This window comes from Salmo salar, chromosome 20 (genome assembly GCF_965601325.2).
Source record: "Salmo salar chromosome 20, fSalSal1, whole genome shotgun sequence".
Lineage (NCBI taxonomy): Eukaryota > Metazoa > Chordata > Actinopteri > Salmoniformes > Salmonidae > Salmo > Salmo salar.
In genome coordinates, this window is record NC_138310.1 from 6,166,372 (window position 1) to 6,187,791 (window position 21,420).

A 21,420-nucleotide genomic window follows, 5' to 3' on the forward strand; every position below is an offset into this window, starting at 1 on the left:
CCTCGCAGTGGCAGACCACATGTAACAACACCTGCACAGGATCAGTACATCCGAACATCACACCTGCCTACAGGATGGCAACAGCAACTGCCCGAGTTACACCAGGAACGCACAATCCCTCCATTAGTGTTCAGCCTGTCTGCAATAGGCTGAGAGAGGCTGGACTGAGGGCTTGTAGGCCTGTTGTAAGGCAGGTCCTCACCAGACATCACCGGCAACAACGTCGCCCACGAGCACAAACCCACCGTCGCAGGACCAGACAGGACTGGCAAAAAGTGCTATTCACTGACGAGTCGCGGTTTTGTCTCACCAGGGGTGATGGTCGGATTCGCGTTTATCGTCAAAGGAATGAGCGCTACACCGAGGCCTGTACTCTGGAGCGGGATTGATTTGGAGGTGGAGGGTCCGTCATGGTCTGGGGTGGTGTGTCACAGCATCATCGGACTGAGCTTGTCATTGTAGGCAATCTCAACGCTGTGCGTTACAGGGAAGACATCCTCCTCCCTCATGTGGTACCCTTCCTGCAGGCTCATCCTGACATGACCCTCCAGCATGACAATGCCACCAGCCATACTACTCATTCTGTGCATGATTTCCTGCAAGATAGGAATGTCATTGTTCTACCATGGCCAGCGAAGAGCCCGGATCTCAATCCCATTGAGCACGTCTGGAACCTGTTGGATCGGAGGGTGAGGGCTAGAGCCTTTCCCCCCAGAAACGTCCAGGTACTTGCAGGTGCCTTGGTGGAAGAGTGGGGTAACATCTCACAGCAAGAACTGGCAAATTTGGTGCAGTTTATGAGGAGATGCACTGTAGTACTTAATGTAGCCACACCAGATACTGACTTACTTTTGATTTTGACCCCCCCTTTATTCAGGGACACATTATTCAATTTCTGTTAGTCACGTCTCTGTGGAACTTGTTCAGTTTATGTCTCAGTTTTTGAATCTTATTATGGTCAAACAAATATTTACACATGTTAAGTTTGCTGAAAATAAACGCAGTTGACAGTGAGAGGGCGTTTCTTTTTTTGCTGAGTTTATGTGTGAAAGTTGTTTTGATTTAGAATGGACCATTATCATGCACCTGTATCGAAACCGGGTCAGCGGGATGTCATCTATGCACTTAAATAGCGTATGGAGGACACTTTTCCCCGTGGTTTATTTTCATGCCAGCTAGGTAGGCTATACTCCTGTTGTAAATATAAGCAATGTGCTTAATGTGTGTCTCTATGGGTACTACATCTATTGCAGTTACAAAGTTAACACTCGACGAGAGCCCAATATGGTTACTGCCCAGAGAAGGAAGATGCCAGCTGAACTGAAACGTTTATGTCAAGCTTTAGATCACCTGTATTTGACAGCCAGTTTAGGTTGAGCAACCTAAACGTCACTTCCAAATTATCAGAGCTCCTGCAGCAGCAATTGCCAATAATAGGTGAAGCCCAGTTTAATGAAATAAAACCCCATCAGAAAGAGCCAGATGAATGTGATAGTAGAAGGGGAGAGCCCAGTTCAGCAGCTGGGACCAGGGGGCTTTACCTTGGGGGGGTCATAGAGCTCCAGCTGGAACCTCTCTCCTGCTAGGCCGTCTCTGATCTTCCTCACCAGTAGGCGGCAGCGCTCCCAGCGATGCTGCGTGTCCGAGATAGTGTCGTCAACCACCAGGTACCTCAGCTGCCCCTCTTTGCAGCTGCCCGCAGCCTGCGGCCTGCGCTTCACACTCTGCCTACTGCCAAACCTGCTGGCCAGACGGTCTAGGAGGTGGGCCGCCATGGACGAGGCAGAGGCAGTGGTCTCGGGGGAGGGGTTCACAGTCAGCGCTGACAACGATAAGGCCGTCACTTCGTCCAGTGTCCCTCCTGTTCCCCTGTCCCCCGACCCGCTCAACAGCAGGTCCTGAGGTGGCGGCAGGGGCTCCTTAAGAAGACAGCGCACGCTCTGCCTAATCTGGCTGACAGAGAAGTGTGTGACATCAGCAGCAGCGGAGGAGGGTGAGGTGGGGGTGTACCATTCAGACACAGGCCGCCGCTCCGACACAGACACCTCCTCCTGGCTGTGGCTCCGGACGGGAGCTCGAGCTCTCACCCCCAGGCTGGCTGATGAGCACTGGAGGGGCTGCTCCATCACCACGTGCTTCGGCTTTGGGTCCAGCACGGTGAACAGGGCCGGGGCGCCAGGCTGGCCCGCCTCCCGGTAGTCCAGCACCCCAGAGGAGGTGATGTGGAGCTGGCCCATCATGGGCGAAGGGGCCGATGCAGGGATCTTTTCGGCCACCTCGCTGTGGAAGTGCTGCTGGAACAGCTCGCTGAACTGCTTGGAGAAGCTGTCCGGTGGGATGACATCATGCTCTGGCCGCTCCCTGGCAAAGTTACGGTAGTGGTTGGCTAGTTTCCGGGCCGTGGCTATGGCATGCAACTCGCAGAATTCCCTCCAGCCACACGGTGCTGCAACGGAAGCTGTGGTTGTCGCCTGATGGATAGTGTCACCATTCATTGCAGTAACCAGCACAGCTGAGAATCACTACAAATTAAAAGGTGTTGGGGGGACAGGGGAGGGAAGAGATGTATTATTAATAGGGGCCATTTTAATACATTCACTTACATTTGAAAAATATCTATTGATACAGATCCAAGGCCTATTCAATCAAACTTAAAACCTTCAATTATCATTAAGGACCTCTGGTGCACCCAAAATCCAAGACCTTTGGAAGTCTAAGGGAAGAGTATGAAACACAACACGTAGTTGGACATTTGGAAAAGGAGAGCAGATTTCTGATTTGACATACCATAAAACTAATTTAAAACAAATTATATTTATTTACAGATTAAGTATCTGCTGCACCCAAAAATGTCATTTGATTCATTGGGAAAACACACACACACACACACACACACACACACACACACACACACACACACTTATAAAGAAGATTCTGATAAATCTGAAGAGCAACCAGAGGAAAAAGTTACTAGATGATTGTAGTAGCCTCAGTCATAAACTATAAAAGCATATATCCTTGAAATAATTGTTGTAGCAAAGTAAGTCTATTTACTTCTATGGCCATTGAAATGCAAATAATAAAGAGGGTGAGAGGGCAAGCACAATAATAAGGAAAAGGTATCCTGCTAGCCTACCTTGAGAACAACTTCATTACACCTCAACTCCCGAGTGGCGCAGCGGTCTAAGGCACTGCATCTCAGTGCTAAAGGGGTCACTACAGACACCCTGGTTCGATTCCAGGCTGTATCACAACCGGCCGTGATTGGGAGTCCCATAGGGCGGCGCACAATTGGCCCAGTGTCGTCCGGGTTTGGCCGGTGTAGGCCGTCATTTTAAATAAGAATTTGTTCTTAACTGACTTGCCTAGTTAAATAAAAAAATAAACCTGAGTTACTAAAATGGCGGGGCAATAAAACCTGATTAGATTAAGTCCAAATCAGTTTCATATGCTTTACAGAGGAAGAAGGCCACATGAATGGAGCCAATACAGTAATGTGACAGTGAATGAAGGGCAGATAGAGGAAGTTGGCTTTAGCATTTCTCAATGGATGCCGCAAACAGCTGAGGCTTCTCCTTTTTCAAGATGAGAGCCCATGTTGTGGACTACTGTTGCCAATACACACACACACACACACACACACTAGGCAGTCATCTGTGGCCTCTCCCTCCCTCTAGACCGAAGACCAAGGCCTGTGAAACGCCAATATTCTGAGCTTAATTGTGATAACGGTTTTAGCCAAAATTCATTGCCTTTGTGGAAATAGTCAAAGTCTAACGTCAAAGTCTCCAACTGCCTTCAAAAAACAAAAAGGTCAAATGCTGTGGAATTTTTTTAATCAAATGAGATGCCTTACCAATGGGTGCATTGATCAAACCTCAGCTTTCTACGCTCATACACATTTTAACAGGAATAAGGAAATTAAACAAATAACTGGATGCTTCCTTTAAGTAATGGGTCAATGGACTGATGCATCCATCTCCCCAAAATAGAGACATTCAATGACCCTTCTGAGAACGGAATTTTTTTCAAAAGAATCTCTGACTAGGGTTTGTTTTTCAACATGGCTCCCAACATCAAAAAGCAACACAACCCAATGCTGGAGTTACGCACTTTCATGGTGTATTAAACAATCATTTCCTCATTACATACCTTTGCAGCAGAATAAGGTCTACTAGAGGAAGTGGGGGCGAACCTTTCTCAACAGATCACAGAAACCACAGAATCAGGGGGAGTGGCCCAGCCCTGCATGGAGGAAAAAAAGAAAAAAAAAAGTGCGGTCTCTTGGACTGAAATCTCTAACCTAAATTTGACTGAGTGCCCCACTTTTTTCTGTTTCGGCTCACTAACAAACCATGTTTTTTTTATATACCGTATAGGAGTCTGAGATGTCACTTTAATGTGTGTCAGAGGCATAGGTAGCATCCAGATATATTGTGTCACCAACCATCAATGCCCCACTACCCTTCCTCCCCACCCCAAAACCCTGTATGCATGCTCCCGCTGGCACTCCCACCCCTGTCGCGGGCCCCTAGATCACTGTTTCTATCAGCGAAGCCAGCTCAGTCATGACTCAGCAGCCTCCAGCACTGCAACACACACGTCCTCTCCTCCAGTGTGCCTGCCTTGCCCTGGCCGTCTCAGTCCTCCGCATTCTCTTTGGGCACACGGCTGAGCCCAGTGACACTACCCAAACCCTCCTCTCTGGGTCACCAACAGTCCATACTCACTGTGCCATCATGTTTTACTAGAGGCAGAGCAGAGACAACCCTACACATACACAGTAGTGTCATCATGTGATATTATCAGCCCTAGTGGATGCCCTCTTGCAGGGTGAACCTATTTAGATATCGGAGGTCATATCTGTGCTCTCACACACACACACACACACACACACACACACACACACACACACACACACACACACACACACTACACAGTGTTTCTTGTTCGCCCCGGTGGGAACGGCGGTTACTTTAGGGCATGGAGAAGACAAAAGAGACCTCACTGACTTGTTTACATCCTCAAGCCTGCTGCAGTGGGCCCAGTAAGGAGTTTATCCCAGGCAGATGACAAACACTCACCTTGAACATACTGTGACACAGAGATAAAGTTGACTGTTTCACTAAGGCTTAGCAAGAGAACTCCCCCCCCCCCCCCCCCTCTATTCTTAGGCTACATAAGTAACTGTTAACGTAACCAATCCCCTGTTATCACACGATAACTTGAATCCAATCCAAAATTCTGTTGTCGCTTCTCCATATTGCACTGGTTTGGTGTTTGAATACAAGGGGTTTTCAGGAAAGAAGAAAACACTGACAAACTGGGAACACAGAGAACTATGTAAACGCCACATTTTGGCCTGGGTCTCTGAGGGAGGGAGGGAACGAACCCAGGTGGCAGACTCACTGAGACAAAAGATAGCTCTAGCGGCCAGTTCTGCTTGGGCAGCAATCTCAGGAACAGGAAACCCTGCCCTGCCCGGGCCTGGCAACCAGCTCCAACAGAAACCCTACCCCTAGACTAGCCTGGAAACTGTGGGAGCCAGCTCCCATACCAGTTCAATACCCTGAGCCAGAGAGGAAGCTGAAGTGCACACCAGCCAGCTTGAAGTCCACATACAGCAACGACATCATATTGGTGTAGGCTATGTGGGAAAGGGATGGGATACGTGTTCAGTTCTCTGTGTCAACTCCTTGTCCATACAAAGAAATAATCTAAAGTGGTCACAAATTATAGTATAGACTACTAGTGGAGTATATTGTATTGGCAACTAGATATTTTCTTTACCTCTCTAGTAGCTTCTGGGTACATTACCTTTATAGTTGATTCCTCTTTGGCAGAGGAGCCATAAAGTCTACCCTTTGTTTTAATCCCCAGTCTTTCAACATGCTTTACGCACAACAATGCAAGCTCAGCCCAACACAATGTAGCTATACTTTAGACGCACAGAAGGAACACAAACAATTTCTTGGATTTACACTGAAATAAACAAACAAAATAAAACGCAACATGCAACAATTTCAAAGATTTTACCGAGTTACAGTTCATAAGGAAATCAGTCAATTGAAATAACTAAATTAAGCCCTAATCTATGGATTTCACATTACAGGGAATACAGATATGCACCTGTTGGTCACAGATAGCTTTAAAAAAAGTAGGGGCGTGGATAAGAAAACCAGTCAGTATCTGGTGTGACCACCATTTGTCTCATGCAGCGCGACACATCTCCTTCGCATATAGTTGATCTGGCTGTTGATTGTGGCCTGTGGAATGTTATCCCACTCCTTTTCAATCGCTGTGTGAAGTTGCTGAATATTGTCGGGAACTGGAACGCGCTGTAGAGCATCTAAAACATGCTTAAATGGGTGACATGTCTGGTGAGTATGCAGACCATGGAAGAACTGGGACATTTTCAGCTTCCAGGAATTGTGTACAGATCCTTGCGACATGGGGCCGTGCATTATCTTTGTGAAACATGAGGTGATGGCGGCGGATGAATGGCACAACAATGGGACTCAATGGGACTCACTCGCCACAGTATCTCTGCATTCAAATTGCCATCGATAAAATGCAATTTGTTCATTGCCTATTGCTTATGCCTGCCCATAACCCCAGCGCATCCATGGGGCACTCTGTTCACCACATTGACATCAGCAAATCGTTGGCCCACACGACGGCATACATGCTGTCTGCCATCTGCCCAGTACAGATGAAACCGGGATTAATCCCTGAAGAGCACACTTCTCCAGCGTGCCAGTGGCCATCAAAGGTGAGCATTTGCCCACTGAAATTGGATATGACGCCAAACTGCAGACAGGTCAAGACCCTGGTGAAGACGACAAGCAGGAAGATGAGCTTCCCTGAGACGGTTTCTGACAGTTTGTGCAGAAATTATTTGGTTGTGCAAACCCACAGTTTCATCAGTCAGGGTGGCTGGTCTCAGATGATCCCGCAGGTGAAGAAGCCGGATGTAGAGGTCCTGGGCTGACGTGGTTACACTTGGTCTGCGGTTGTGCGAACAGTTGGACGTACTGCCAAATTCTCCATAATGAGAAATTAACATTCAATTATCTGACAATTACATTCCAACAGTCAGCATGCCAATTGCACACTCCCTTAAAACTTGAAATCTGTGATATTTCATGACAAAAACTGCACATTTTAGAGTGGTCTTTCACTGTCCCCAGCACAAGGTGTACCTGTGTAATGATCATGCTGTTTAATCAGCTTCTTGATATGCCACACCTGTCAGGTGGATGGATTATCTTGATATCACCATTGATATTTAAATGTACATTTTTACTTCTAATTACTAAAACAAAGATGACTGCCGGTCCACCTACAATTCAATGTCATGTCAAATTGTCATGTATATTCTATTATCTATATTTCCATAGGTTTCCTACGGAGGATTGACAGTATAATTTAAAAACAGATATTCCATTCAATAAAACATTATCCCAAGTGTGGCCCTCCAACCATCTATAATGTTGAAATTTTTTACATTTATTAAACATGAGCACCTTAGATGATGTAAAATAGGCACTAATTGACGTTTTAAAAGGGTAAACAAATTACATACTTTTTATTAAAAACATTTTTATGCAGAGAATTATACATTGCTCAAAAAATTTAAGGGAACACTAAAATAACACATCCTAGATCTGAATGAATGAAATAATCTTCTTAAATACTTTTTTCTTTACATAGTTGAATGTGCTGACAACAAAAATCACGCAAAAATAATCAATGGCAATCCAATCTATCAACCCATGGAGGTCTGGATTTGGAGTCACACTCAGTGGAAAACCACACTACAGGCTGATCCAACTTTGATGTAATGTCCTTAAAACAAGTCAGAATGAGGCTCAGTAGTGTGTGTGGCCTCCACGTGCCTGTATGACCTCCCTACAACGCCTGGGCATGCTCCTGGACAGTCTGTGGTGCAACGTGGCATTGGTGGATGGAGCGAGACATGATGTCCCAGATGTGCTCAATTGGATTCAGGTCTGGGGAATGGGCGGGCCAGTCCATAGCGTCAATGCCTTCCTCTTGCAGGAACTGCTGACACACTCCAGCCACATGAGGTCTAGCATTGTCTTGCATTAGGAGGAACCCAGGGCCAACCGCACCAGCATATGGTCTCACAAGGGGTCTGAGGATCTCATCTCGGTACCTAATGGCAGTCAGGCTACCTCTGGCGAGCACATGGAGGGCTGTGCAGCCCCCCAAAGATTTGCCACCCCACACCATGACTGACCCACCGCCAAACCGGTCATGCTGGAGGATGTTGCAGGCAGCAGAACGTTCTCCACGGCGTCTCCAGACTCTGTCACGTCTGTCACGTGCTCAGTGTGAACCTGCTTTAATCTGTGAAGAGCACAAGGCGCCAGTGGCGAATTTGCCAATCTTGGTGTTCTCTGGCAAATGCCAAACGTCCTGCACGGTGTTGGGCTGTAAGCACAACCCCCACCTGTGGACGTTGGGCCCTCATACCACCCTCATGGAGTCTGTTTCTGACCGTTTGAGCAGACACATGCACATTTGTGGCATGCTGGAGGTCATTTTGCAGGGCTCTGGCAGTGCTCCTCCTTGCACAAAGGTGGAGGTAGCGGTCCTGCTGCTGGGTTGTTGCCCTCCTACGGCCTCCTCCACGTCTCCTGATGTACTGGCCTGTCTCCTGGTAGCGCCTCCATGCTCTGCACACTACGCTGACAGACACAGCAAACCTTCTTGTCACAGCTCGCATTGATGTGCCATCCTGGATAAGCTGCACTACCTGAGCCACTTGTGTGGGTTGTAGACTCCGTCTCATGCTACCACTAGAATGAAAGCACCGCCAGCATTCAAAAGTGAGCAAAACATCAGCCAGGAAGCATAGGAACTGAGATGTGGTCTGTGGTCACCACCTGCAGAACCACTCCTTTATTGGGGGTGTCTTGCTAATTGCCTATAATTTCCACCTGTTGTCTATTCCATTTGCACAACAGCATGTGAAATGTATTGTCAATCAGTGTTGCTTCCTAAGTGGACAGTTTGATTTCACAGAAGTGTGATTGACTTGGAGTTACATTGTGTTGTTTAAGTGTTCCCTTTATTTTTTTTGAGCAATGTATAATAGTATGACAACCCTGTTTGTAAGCTTTTAAATGATATCAACTCTATCTTTTCCAGTGATGAATATATGGATGTCTCATAGTACAGTGGGGTATGCAACATGGGTCAACATTGAGGACCTCGAATGTTCTGGCATTCAGGTCCAAAAAGTCACTTTCTGAGCACTTCTACAACGGGCAAATAGGTACTGATGGTTTCGTTCAAATCAAAAAGTGATAGAATTAAAATTGATTTACCCATAGCAGCGTGAAGTCGGGGTGCTGGGGCCCATGATAAATTAAAATAATTTGGGCAAAATTAGACCAAAAAATATTTCCCACAAAATTATATTACTCCTGTCTAAACAGAAAGAAATAACATAATTCAAATGACTACACCAGAGAGCACAATTTAACCACAAAGGATCAATAGTTTCTCAAAAACTGGCTGTGGATTAAGTTTTATAACAAGCACTTAAAGTCGGGAAGACCGCAATTTGGGAAGCACTCGCACCTTATATAGAACAGCTTGATGCATTGTGGCCATAGATACAGTTGAAGTCGGAAGTTTGCATACACTTAGGTTGGAGTCATTAAAACTCGTTTTTCAACCACTCCACAAATTTCTTGTTAACAAACTATAGTTTGGGCAAGTCGGTTAGGACATCTACTTTGTGCATGACACAAGTAATTTTTTCAACTATTGTTTACAGACAGATTATTTAACTGTATCACAATTCCAGTGGGTCAGAAGTTTACATACACTAAATTGGCTGTGCCTTTAAACAGCTTAGAACATATCAGAAAATGTCATGGCTTTAGAAGATTCTGATAGGCTAATTGACATCATTTGAGTCAATTGGAGGTGTACCTGTGGATGCGTTTCAAGGCTTACCTTCGTACTCAGTACATCTTTGCTTGACATCATAGGAAAATCAAAAGAAATCAGCCAAGACCGCAGAAAAAAAAATTCTGGGTCATCCTTGGGAGCAATTTCCAAACGCCTGAAGGTACCACGTTATTCTGTACAAACAATAGTACGCAAGTATAAATACCATGGGACCACGCAGCCGTCATACCGCTCAGGAAGGAAACGCGAGGAGGAGGAGACGCGAGATTAACGTACTTTGGTGCAAAATGTGCAAATCAATCCCAGAACAGCAGCAAAGGACCTTCTAAAGATGCTGGAGGAAACAGGTACAAAAGTATCTATATCCACAGTAAAACAAATCCTATATCGACATAACCTGAAAGGCCGCTCAGCAAGGAAGAAGCCACTGCTCCAAAACTACCATAAAAAAACCAGACTACGGTTTGCAACTGCACATGGGGACAAAGATCGTACTTTTTGGAGAAATGTCCTCTGGTCTGATGAAACAAAAATAGAACTGTTTGGCCATAATGACCAACGTTATGTTTGGAGGAAAAAGGGGGAGGCTTGCAAGCCGAAGAACACCATCCCAACCGTGAAGCACAGGGGTGGCAGCATCATGTTGTGGGGGTGCTTTGCTGCAGGAGGGACTGGTGCACTTCACAAAATAGATGGCATCATGAGGCAGGAAAATTAAGTGGATATATTGAAGAAACATTTCAAGACATCAGTCAGGAAGGTAAAGCCTGGTTGCTAATGGGTCTTCCAAATGGACAATGACCCCAAGCATACTTCCAAAGTTGTGGCAAAATGGCTTAAGGACAACAAAGTAAAAGTATTGGAGTGGCCATCACAAAGCCTTGACCTCAATCTAATAGAAAATTTGTGGGCAGAACTGAAAAAGCGTGTGCAAACAAGGTCTACAAACCTGACTCAGTTACACCAGCTCTGTCAGGAGGAATGGGCCAAAATTCAACCAACTTATTGTGGGAAGATTGTGGAAGGCTACCCGAAACGTTTGACCCAAGTTAAACAATTTAAAAAGGCAATGCTACCAAATACTAATTAAGTGTATGTAAACTTCTGACCCACTGGGAATGTTATGAAAGAAATAAAAGCTGAAATAAATCGTGCCCTCTATTATTCTGACATTTCACATTCTTAAAATAATGTGGTGACCCTAACTGACCTAAAACAGGGAATTTTTACTAGGATTAAATGTCAGGAATTGTGAAAAACTGAGTTTAAAATGTACTTGGCTAAGGTGTATGTAAACTTCAACTGTATAATCCATAGAAGGATTTTGGAACCTCTAACCCTGACACTGACTGTTAAACTCATGGGTACACTAGCAATGGCTACCAGACCTGATTTGAATGGGAACTGCCATCTAGGGATTATATTTTTATTGTTGATTGCAGCTGTTAGTTTGCCTTTCACAAATTTCTAAATACAATCGCAAGAAAAACATAGGCCTACCATTTGGAAAGCAAATGCCTACTGCTGAAAAGAGAACACTAATCAAAAACAAACAAACATTCTCAGCACTGTTTTTCAAAGTACCTTATCTTGAGATATTGGCACAAGCACATCGGCCATCACCGGTGAGTAGCCTATGCTTCATCTTTATCATTGGGTGAGTCACACGGAACCCAAACCGGCTGCGCATGTGCGCCATCGTGCATACATTTATTTTGTCCCCCTACGCCAAACGCGATCACTACACGCAGGTTAAAATATCAAAACAAACTCTGAACGACATTCATTTGGGGACAGGTTGAAAAGCATTAAACATTTATGGCAATTTAGCTAGTTAGCTTGCACTTGCTAGCTAATTTGTCCTATTTCGCTAGCTTGCTGTTGCTAGCTAATTTGTCCTGGGATATAAACATTGAGTTGTTATCTTACCTGAAATGCACAAGGTCCTCTACTCCGACAATTAATCCACACATAAAACGGTCAACCGAATCATTTCTAGTCATCTCTCCTCCTTCCAGGCTTTTTCCATCTTTGAACTTATATGGTGATTGGCATCTAAACTTCATAGTATTACTACACCGACCGGCAACACAGTTCGTCTTTCAATCACCCACGTGGATATAACCAATGAGGAGATGGCACGTGGGTACCTGCTTCTATAAACCAATAAGGAGATGGGAGAGGCAGGACTTGCAGCGCGATCTGCGTCAGAAATAGGAATGACTTCTATTTTAGCCCTTGGCAATGCAGACGCTCCTTGACACGTACGAGCAGTGTGGGTGCAATAATTGAATAACATAGATTCCTACATTTATTTTGCAACGTGAGCGGTGTGGTCAGCCTGTCAGTGTCACTGGAATGTTTATTTTGTAGCCTATACTATATCTTCAGTGCCTTCCGAAAGTATTCACACCCCTTGACTTTTACCACATTTTGCTGTGTTACAGACAGAATTAATAATGGATTAAACTGATGTTTTGTCACTGGCCTACATACAACACCCCATAATGTCAAAGACTAATGTTTTTTACATTTTGTACAAATTAAAAATGAAAAGCTGAAATGTCTTGAGTCAATAAGTATTCAATCACTTTGTTATGGCAAGTCTAAATAAGTTCAGGAGTAAAAATGTGCATAAGTCACATATTGTATTCTTTTTTAATGACTGCCTCATGTCTGCACCCCCCACACACACAATTATCTGTAAGATCCCTCAGGTCGAGCAGTGAATTTCAAACACAGGTTCAACAGCGAAGACCAGGGAGGTTTTCCAATGCCTCGCAAAGAAGGACACCCATTGGTAGATGGTAAAAATAGAAAAAGCAGACATTTAATCTCCCTTTGAGCATGGTGAAATTATTAATTACACTTTAGATGGTGTATCAATACACCCAGTCATTACAAAAAGGTACAGATGTCCTTCCTAAATCAGTTGTCGGAGAGGAAGGAAACCGTTCAGGGATTTCACGATGCTCCTTAATGGCTGTGATAGGAGAAAACTGAGGATGGATTAACAACAACATTGTAGTTACTCCACAATACTAACCTAATTGACAGAGTGAAAAGAATGAAGCCTGTACAGAATACAAATATTCCAAAACATGCATCCTGTTTGCAACAAGGCACTAAAGTAACGAAGAAAACAAATGTGGCAAAGCAATTAACTTTTTGTCCTGATAAAAAAAATGGTTGTTTGGGGCATACTCAATACAACACATTACTCATATTTTCAAGCATAGTGGTTGCTGCATCATGTTATGGGTATGCTTGTAATTGTTTTGGACCGGAGAGTTTTCCCAGGATAAAAAAAAGAAACGGAATGGAGCTAAGCACAGGCAAAATCCTAGAGGGAAAATTTGCTTCACTAGACACTGGGAGATTAGTTTACTTTTCAGCAGGACAATAGCCGAAAACACAATGCCAAATCTATACTGGAGTTGCTTACCAAGAAGACAGTGAATGTTCCTGGGTGGCCGAGTTACAGTTTTGACGTAAAGTCTGCTTGAAAATCTATGGCAATACTTGAAAAGGGTTGTCTAGTAATGATCAACATCCAATTTGACAAGGCTTGAAGAAGTTAAAGAATCATTGGCAAATAGTATACAATCCAGGTGTGCAAAGCTCTTAGACATGCAAAAAGAAACATACTTTTCTTAATGTAGTGTATGTGGACACCTGCTTGTTGAACATCAATTCCAAAATCATGGGAAATTCATATGGAGTTGGTTCCCCTTTGCTGCTATAACAACCTCCACTCTGCTGGGAAGGCTTTTCACTAGATGTTGGAACATTGCTGTGGGGCACTTGCTTCCATTCAGCCACGAGCATTATTGAGGTTGGGCGATTAGGCCTGGCTCGCAGTCGGCGTTCCAATTCATCCAAAAGGTGTTTGATGGGGTTGAGGTCAGTGCTCTGTGCAGGCCAGTCAAGTTCTTCCACACAGATCTCAACAAACCATTTCTATTTGTGCACACAGGCATTGTCATGAAGAAACAGGAAATGACCTTCCCAGCACAGAATCGTCTAGGATGTCTTTGTTTGCTGTAGCGTTAAGATTTCCCCTCTCTGAAACTAAGGGTCCTAGCCCAAACCATGAAAACAGCCCCAGACCATTATTCCTCCTCAACCAAACTTTAAAGTTGGCACTATGCATTTGGGCAGGTAGCATTCCCCTGGCATCCGCCAAACACAGATTATTCCGTTGGACTGCCAATTGGTGTAGGGCGATACATCACTCCAGAGAACGCATTTCCACTGCTCCAGAGTCCAATGGCAGCGAGCTTTACACCAGTCCAGCTGACGGTTGGCATTGCGCATGGTGATATAAGGCTTGTGTGCAGGTGCTCGTCTATTTCATGAAGCTCCCAACAAACAGTTATTGTGCTTACGTTGCTTCCAGAGGTAGGTTGGAACTCGGTATTGAGTGTTGCAACCAAGGACAGACGATGTTAACGCGCTACACGCTTTACAGAACGGGACCGCCGAGTGCTGAGCTTGTGTGGCCTACCATTTCGTGGCTGAGCCGTTGTTACCCCTAGTCGTTTCCACTTCACAATAACAGCACTTACAGTTGACCGGGGCAGCTCTAGCAGGGCCGAAATTTGACGAACTGACTTGTTGGAAAGGTGGCATCCTATGGCGGTGCCACGTTTAAATTCACAGCTCTTCAGTAAGACCATTCTACTGTCAATGTTTGTCTATAGAGATTGCATGGTTGTGTGCTTGAATTTATACACCTGTCAGCAACAGGTGTGGCTGAAATAGCCAAATCCACGAATTTGAAGGGGTGTCCGCCTACTTTTGTATATATAATGTAGCTGTGATTGCTGCCAACAGGTTATTCGAAGATGTATTGACTCGGGTGTGAATACTTATGTATACTTAACGAAAATATATAAACGCAACATGTAAAGTGTTGGTCCCATGTTTCATGAGCTATAATAAAATGTTCCCAGAAATGTTCAATACACACAAAAAAGCTTATTTTTCAGATTTTCCTTTCTAAGTGACCCCAAACTTTTGAACGGTAGTGTATGTAAATAAAGTATGTCAGTTTTTTTATTTGTAATAAATGGGCAAACGTGTGTTTGCTTTGTCATTATGGGGTATTGTGTGTAAATTGAGGAATAAAATAATGTTCTAAAATGTAATACAAGACTAATGTTACAAAATGTGGAAAAATGGGTCTGAATACTTTTCGAATGCACTGTACCTCAAAGAAAGTTTAACGGTGTACGCCTGCCGAGTGGCGCAGTGGTCTAAGGCGCTGCATCGCAGTGCTAGCTGTGCCACTATGTCTGGGTTCGAGTCCAGGCTCTGTCGCAGCCGGCCGCGCCTGGGAGACCCATGGGGCGGCGCACAATTGGCCCAGTGTCATCCGGGTTAGGGAGGGTTTGGCCGGCAGGTATGTCCAAGTCCCATCGCGCACTAGTGACTCCTGTGGCGGGCCGGGCGCAGTGCACGCTGACACCGTTGCCAGGTGCAATTAAAATAAGACAAACAAAAAAATATTTATCAAAAACGGTATGCACAGTTTTAGGAGACATGACACCAATACCATTACATTTGTTTAACCAACTGACTGATTAGCGCAACTGTTTTATTTTAGTTGTGGGGCAATTCCATGGTAACAGAATGACAGACTCAAAACAAAATCCATTGATTGCAAAGTTAAACAAAATCATGGATCCCTGATCTGTACTATACAGAAATTCATAATTATGAATGTCATTCTCTTCATGGTTACATGTCCTGAATAGGTACACAAAAGGTACAATATCCTCCTTTGCATGTTTGGGTGTTATTCTACACATTATTTTTTACTATGCATCGTTAATAGTCAATGTCTGACGATGTCACACCCATTTCCCAAAAAAAAACACACGATGCACTTGTTACAAAGTGGAACTTAACTGTCGTTACAGGAGCTGTCCCGTGCTGAAAATTATTACAGAAAATAAGCTAAAGAGTTCTCTGTAGCTGAAATCTGTTGGAATCTTCTTTAATACAGTTTGCCCATCAAGAGAAGAAATGCTCTGTAGCCTATTATGTATTTAAGTGTTTGTGTTGTTTGCCATGTGTTAATTGTTTTCTTGTTATTTTGTATGAAACGTATATGTCAGTTCTGCATTTCTTCAGTTTGCGTAAACTGTGAGCAAGAATGAATAAAGCCAATGTCAGTTGCTATTTAGAAAATATCAACTTCACCTAAAAATAGGATATGATGATATTGCTTTTTGTAATTGCTCAACAAGCCTAAAGGCAGGCAGGAATTGTGCTTCAAGTAGGCCTACAGATATTCTATAGTTAAACATGAAGCAGCCTGGCCTAGACTACAAGTTAAGCGACATTGCCATAGACGAAATATGTTGACCTTTAGGTTATTGGTTAGGCTACAGTGAAATGCGTGAGCTTTCAGATGAGTAGCCTATAGGCCTAATAGATACAAATACTGCTCTGCTTGGAGAAGAGGGGGGAGGGAAGGAGCAGCCACAGAAGAAAAAAAACACGAGGGAATCAAGCTGTACGAACTCATCCAAAGGACATTGACTTCTCAAACACTGCAGAAAGCTAATCCAATACGATGCCCTGTCCATATTATTAATATGATGCCCTGTCCATCTTATTAATTCAGCCACTTAAATAACTAGCAAGTTCAAATTAGGAGTCGCGCTAACGTAGAATTCTGTAGAAGAAAAAAAACTGGTCAGTTCACCTAATGCCACATTCACGTCATGTCAGTTCACCTTCAACCAATCAGATGACCAAATGTAATCCAAAGTGTAGCATTTGCCAACTTGAGTTTTCTAGCTAAGATCGGGGCTCTTATGCTTAAACGTTGCTGACGCCAGACAGATTTTACAACACCTAAATAGGTATTTTAAGTATCAGCTAACTGCATAATATGTTATAGAAATGCGTCAGTCGATGATGTGGCATGCAACCATTGGTAGCCTAGTGGTGTTGGGACAGTAACCCAAAAGTTCCCCTCTTTGAATTCCCGAACCGACACCTGTCGATGAGCAAGGCATTTAACCCCCATTTGCTCAAGGGGCACCGTACTTCTATGGCTGACCCTGTAAAACAACACTTTCCACTTTTCTTTTTTGCATCACCTCGCCTTGGTGAGGTGAAGCATCCACTAAGAGTTCTCCTTAGTGAAACATCACTGTTGCTTGCATAATTAGGCCTACAAATTCTGCCATGCATCGAAATCTCCATGTGGAGCCCTCTGTGCAGTGAGTAGTGAATTCACAAAGAGGTTGTGGAGACTCTACAGAGTCGTCTACTTCTAGTGGAGTGCAAATCCAGCCTTAGCCCATCCATAGTTTTTGAGAGAACACTGATTAGCCAGTCCAAGCCAACCCAAGGGATATTCAGTTTGGATTAGATACCAAGTGTGGAGGGGTGTGACCACTGATCTTTAATTTTAGAGGCCCACCTCTTCAAATCAAATCACATTTTGTATTTGTCACATGCGCCAAATGTTATGTTATTTAACTAGGCAAGTCAGTTAAGAACAAATTCTTATTTACAATGAAGGCCTCCTGCGGGGATCGGGGCTGGGATTTAAAAAAAATATATGAGGACAACACACACATCATGACAAGAGAGACAACACAACACTACATAAAGAGAGACCTAAGACAACAACATAGCATGCCAGCAACACATGACAACTCATCATGGGAGCAACAACATGACAACATGGTAGAAACACAACATGGTAGCAGCACAAAACATGGTACAAACATTACTGGGCACAGACAACAGCACAACAAGGTAGAGACACAATACAACACGCAAAGCAGCCACAACTGTCAGTAAGAGAGAGTCCATGATTGAGTCTTTGAATAAAGAGATTGAGATAAAACTGTCCAGTTTGAGTGTTTGTTGCAGCTCGTTCCAGTCGCGAGCTGCAGGGAACTGAAAAGAGGAGCGACCCAGGGATGTGTGTGCTTTGGGAACCTTTAACAGAGTGTGACTGGCAGAACGGGTGTTGTATGTGGAGGATGAGGGCTGCAGTAGATATCTCAGATAGGGGGGAGTGAGGCCTAAGAGGGTTTTATAAATAAGCATCAACCAGTGGGTCTTGCGACAGGTATAAAGAGATGACCAGTGTACAACAGGTGTACTGTAGACCTTATACTGAAATGCTTACTTACAAGCCCTTAACCAACAATGCCGTTTTAAGAAAAATAAGTGTCAAGAAAAAAAATTATAAGTAAAAAATAAAAAACAAAAGTAACAAATAATTACTGAGCAGCAGTAAAATAACAATAGCGAGGTTATATACAGAAGGTACCGGTACAGACTCAATGTGCAGGGGCACCGATTAGTTGAGGTAATTGAGGTAATATGTACATATAGGTAGAATTAAAGTAATTATGAATAGATAATAAACAGAGAGTAGCAGCAGCTTAAAAGGTGCTTCAACAAAGTATTGAGTAAAGTGTCTGAATACTTATGTAAATGTTATCTTTTTTTGTTGCTAAAATTTCTAAAAACCTGTTTTTGCTTAGTCGTTAATGGGGTATTGTCGGTAGATTGATGAGGTAAAAAACGTTTTAATGCATTTTAGAATAAGGCTGTAACGTAACAAAATGTGGAAAAAGTCAAGGGGTGTAAATACTTTCCGAATGCACTGTATATTTGCTCACGTTTGGTGGGTCTGGCAACCAATCAGATGACCAATCCAAAGTGTAGCATTTTCCAACTTGAGTTTAGGTAAGACTGGGGTTCCTATGCTTAAACGTTGCTGACGCCATACAAATCTTACAACACCTAAATAGGTATTTTAAGTACCAACTAACTGCATAATGTTATAGAAATTTGTCAGTCGATGATGTGGCATTCAACCATTGATAGCCTAGTGGGTGTTGGGCTAGTAACCCGAAACGTCACGGTTTCGAATTCCCGAGCCGACAAAGGTGAAAAACCGATCGATGAGCAAGGCATTTAACTCATTTGCTCAAGAGGCACCGTACTTCTATGGCTAACCCTGTAAAACAACATATTCCACTGTAGTTTTATTTTTTATTTTTTTTTGCATCACCTCGCCTTGGGTTTGCACTCCACCAAGCATTCTCCTTAGTGAAACATCACTGTTGCTTGCATAATTAGGGCTACAAATTCTGCATTTCATCGGAATCTCCATGTGGAGCCCTCTGTGCAGAGTGTGGTGAATTCACAAAGAGATTGTGGAACCTCTACGGAGGAGTCTACTTCTAGTGGAGAGAAAATCCAGCCTTAGCCCATCCATAGTTTTTGGGAGGACGCCGATTAGCCAGTCCAAGCCAACCCAAGGGATATTACGTTTGGATCAGATACCAAGTGTGATCTTTGCGTGTCACTGATCTTTGTATGTGACCCCAAGCAGCAAGTGACCTATTTTAAGAAATTGACAAGCTTGTGCAGTAGCACAGTATACAACCACCCTCTGAGCAACCAGAGGATGGGTGTAGGCGATTTTGTGCTGCTTGGTTATCTTCAGTAGGTTTCACCATTGCAAAATTTTGTTCAACAGGGCAACATTTTGTAGAGCGTTCAGATAAACATAAAGTAGAAGAAAATGCATGTCTAGCAAACAAACATGTATGCATGACAAGTAAGAATTGTGCCAGCTGAGTTTTTTTAATTCCATGTCTATCTGCAAAGTTCACTACATTGCACCCTTCTGAATGCGACCCTGGAGTTCAGAGAGTACCATTTCCATTTACCCAAACGACATGTTCATTAGGCAAATGTTACAAATAGACATGATTCCTTATTCAACATGTCAGAGGGATGCGAGTTCTACATAACTATAACGTTACAGAACTGCACTGAACGTGCCCTGGTGTAATGTTTGTGGTATTGTGTTTCAGTAAAAACATCACCATTCAGCAAGGTTGGCTGTTTTACTAACTAAATAAATCCAGTTCGTGGTCTAACGTGGTTGTCTTTCTGAGAACAAGTTTGCTAGTTAGCTATCAAAATGCTTTGCGAGAAACTACCCAAAGTAGTGGCAACCAGTCCTCACCTCAGTGATGGAGAGGACAGCTCTTTAAATGTCATACAGAAAAGTATACTAGATAGCTATCAACAACAACAAAACATTTGGAATTCGTTATCAACCTTTCCCGAAATTACTTTCTGAACAACTAACTACAAGCAAGCCACCATATTCTTTATGACACTTATTCTAACGATTGGAGTTTTGAGCACTACAGAAACAAGACCAAATTTGACACGGCTCTTGACAACATACTTACGTTCTCTATTATTTTGTTGGATGAGCACACGTAGCACGACGACGTACCAAAAATGTGACGTAGCATAACCCAAATGCGTTGAGAAACATTTATAATAACTAAAACCAACCTCGGTAAATAATAATAAATATGTATTTAAAATGTACCTGCATGCCCAAAAGCCCGTCGCTTTCTCTCTCATTTTGAATGCGTGCAACAGGCTACAAACTTTCAGGAAGGAAATTGACTGGTGTGACGCCAGCAACATTAGCAATATCGTGGTGATCAGTTCCGGGTGACGTTACGGCAAAACCTTCAAAATAAAAGTACGGACCTAAAAGAAAGAAAAAGTACAAACGTTGGTGAAATTAATTGTGAATTCTTAACGATTCATTAATGACATTTCGGCCATTATTATAAATTGTTGGTGAAATAATTGCTGGTGACATAATTATTTTATTTACTATTGCATAATCAGTATCTAACTCAGAGGAGGCTGGTGGCTGAAATGGAATAAATAGAAAGGATTCAAAAATATTGTCAAACAAATCCATATGTTTGATGTGTTTGATAACGTTCAATTTATTCCATTCCAGCCAATACAATGAGCCCGCCCTCCTATAGCTACTACCACCAGCCTCCACTGAAAACTCAATAGAGAACAAAAATTATGTCTGTGTCAAACCCATGGAAAAAATCCAGGGCCGGATAATCTGGGGCCATGGGCAAGATCATTTTAGAGGCCCCCCCTCTTCAAATCAAATCACATTTTTTTATTGTCACATGGGCAATTTTTTAAAAATTTAACTGTTATTTGACTAGGCAAGTCAGTTAAGAACAAATTCTTATTTACAATGACGGCCTACCAAAAGGCAAAAGGCCTCCTGCGGGGACGGGGGCTGGGATTAAAAATATACTTTTTAATAAAATATAGGACAAAACACACATCACGACAAGAAAGACAACACAACGCTACATAAAGAGAGACCTAAGACAACAACGTAGCATGGCAGCAACACATGACAACACAGCATGGTAGCAACACAACATGACAACAACATGGTAGAAACACAACATGGTAGCAGCACAAAACATGGTACAAACATTATTGGGCACAGACAACAGCACAAAGGACATGAAGGTAGAAACAACAATACATCACGCAAAGCAGCCACAACTGTCAGTAAGATTGTCCATGATTGAGTCTTTGAATGAAGAGATTGAGATAAAACTGTCCAGT

General features: G+C 43.3%; 1 protein-coding gene across 4 annotated transcripts in view; it reads right to left on the reverse strand.

The window, feature by feature from the left end:
* Nucleotides 1-20,438, reverse strand: part of LOC106580188 (SH2B adapter protein 3) — a 58,132-nt gene extending 37,694 nt beyond the window's left edge. The window contains exons 1-3 of one of the 4 annotated variants that reach the window (XM_014160985.3): nt 20,348-20,437; nt 4,153-4,245; nt 1,542-2,522 (exon numbers count right to left, since the gene is read on the reverse strand). In XM_014160985.3, the coding sequence (XP_014016460.2) occupies nt 1,542-2,495 (954 nt within the window). In that variant the 5' untranslated portion in view covers nt 2,496-2,522; nt 4,153-4,245; nt 20,348-20,437. Of the gene's footprint in view, nt 1-1,541; nt 2,523-3,136; nt 4,108-4,152; nt 4,246-20,201 lie in introns of those variants that run through there. The other 3 variants (XM_014160983.3, XM_014160986.3, XM_014160987.3) reach the window with 3 other exon arrangements.
* Between the last annotated feature and the right edge of the window lie 982 nt (nt 20,439-21,420).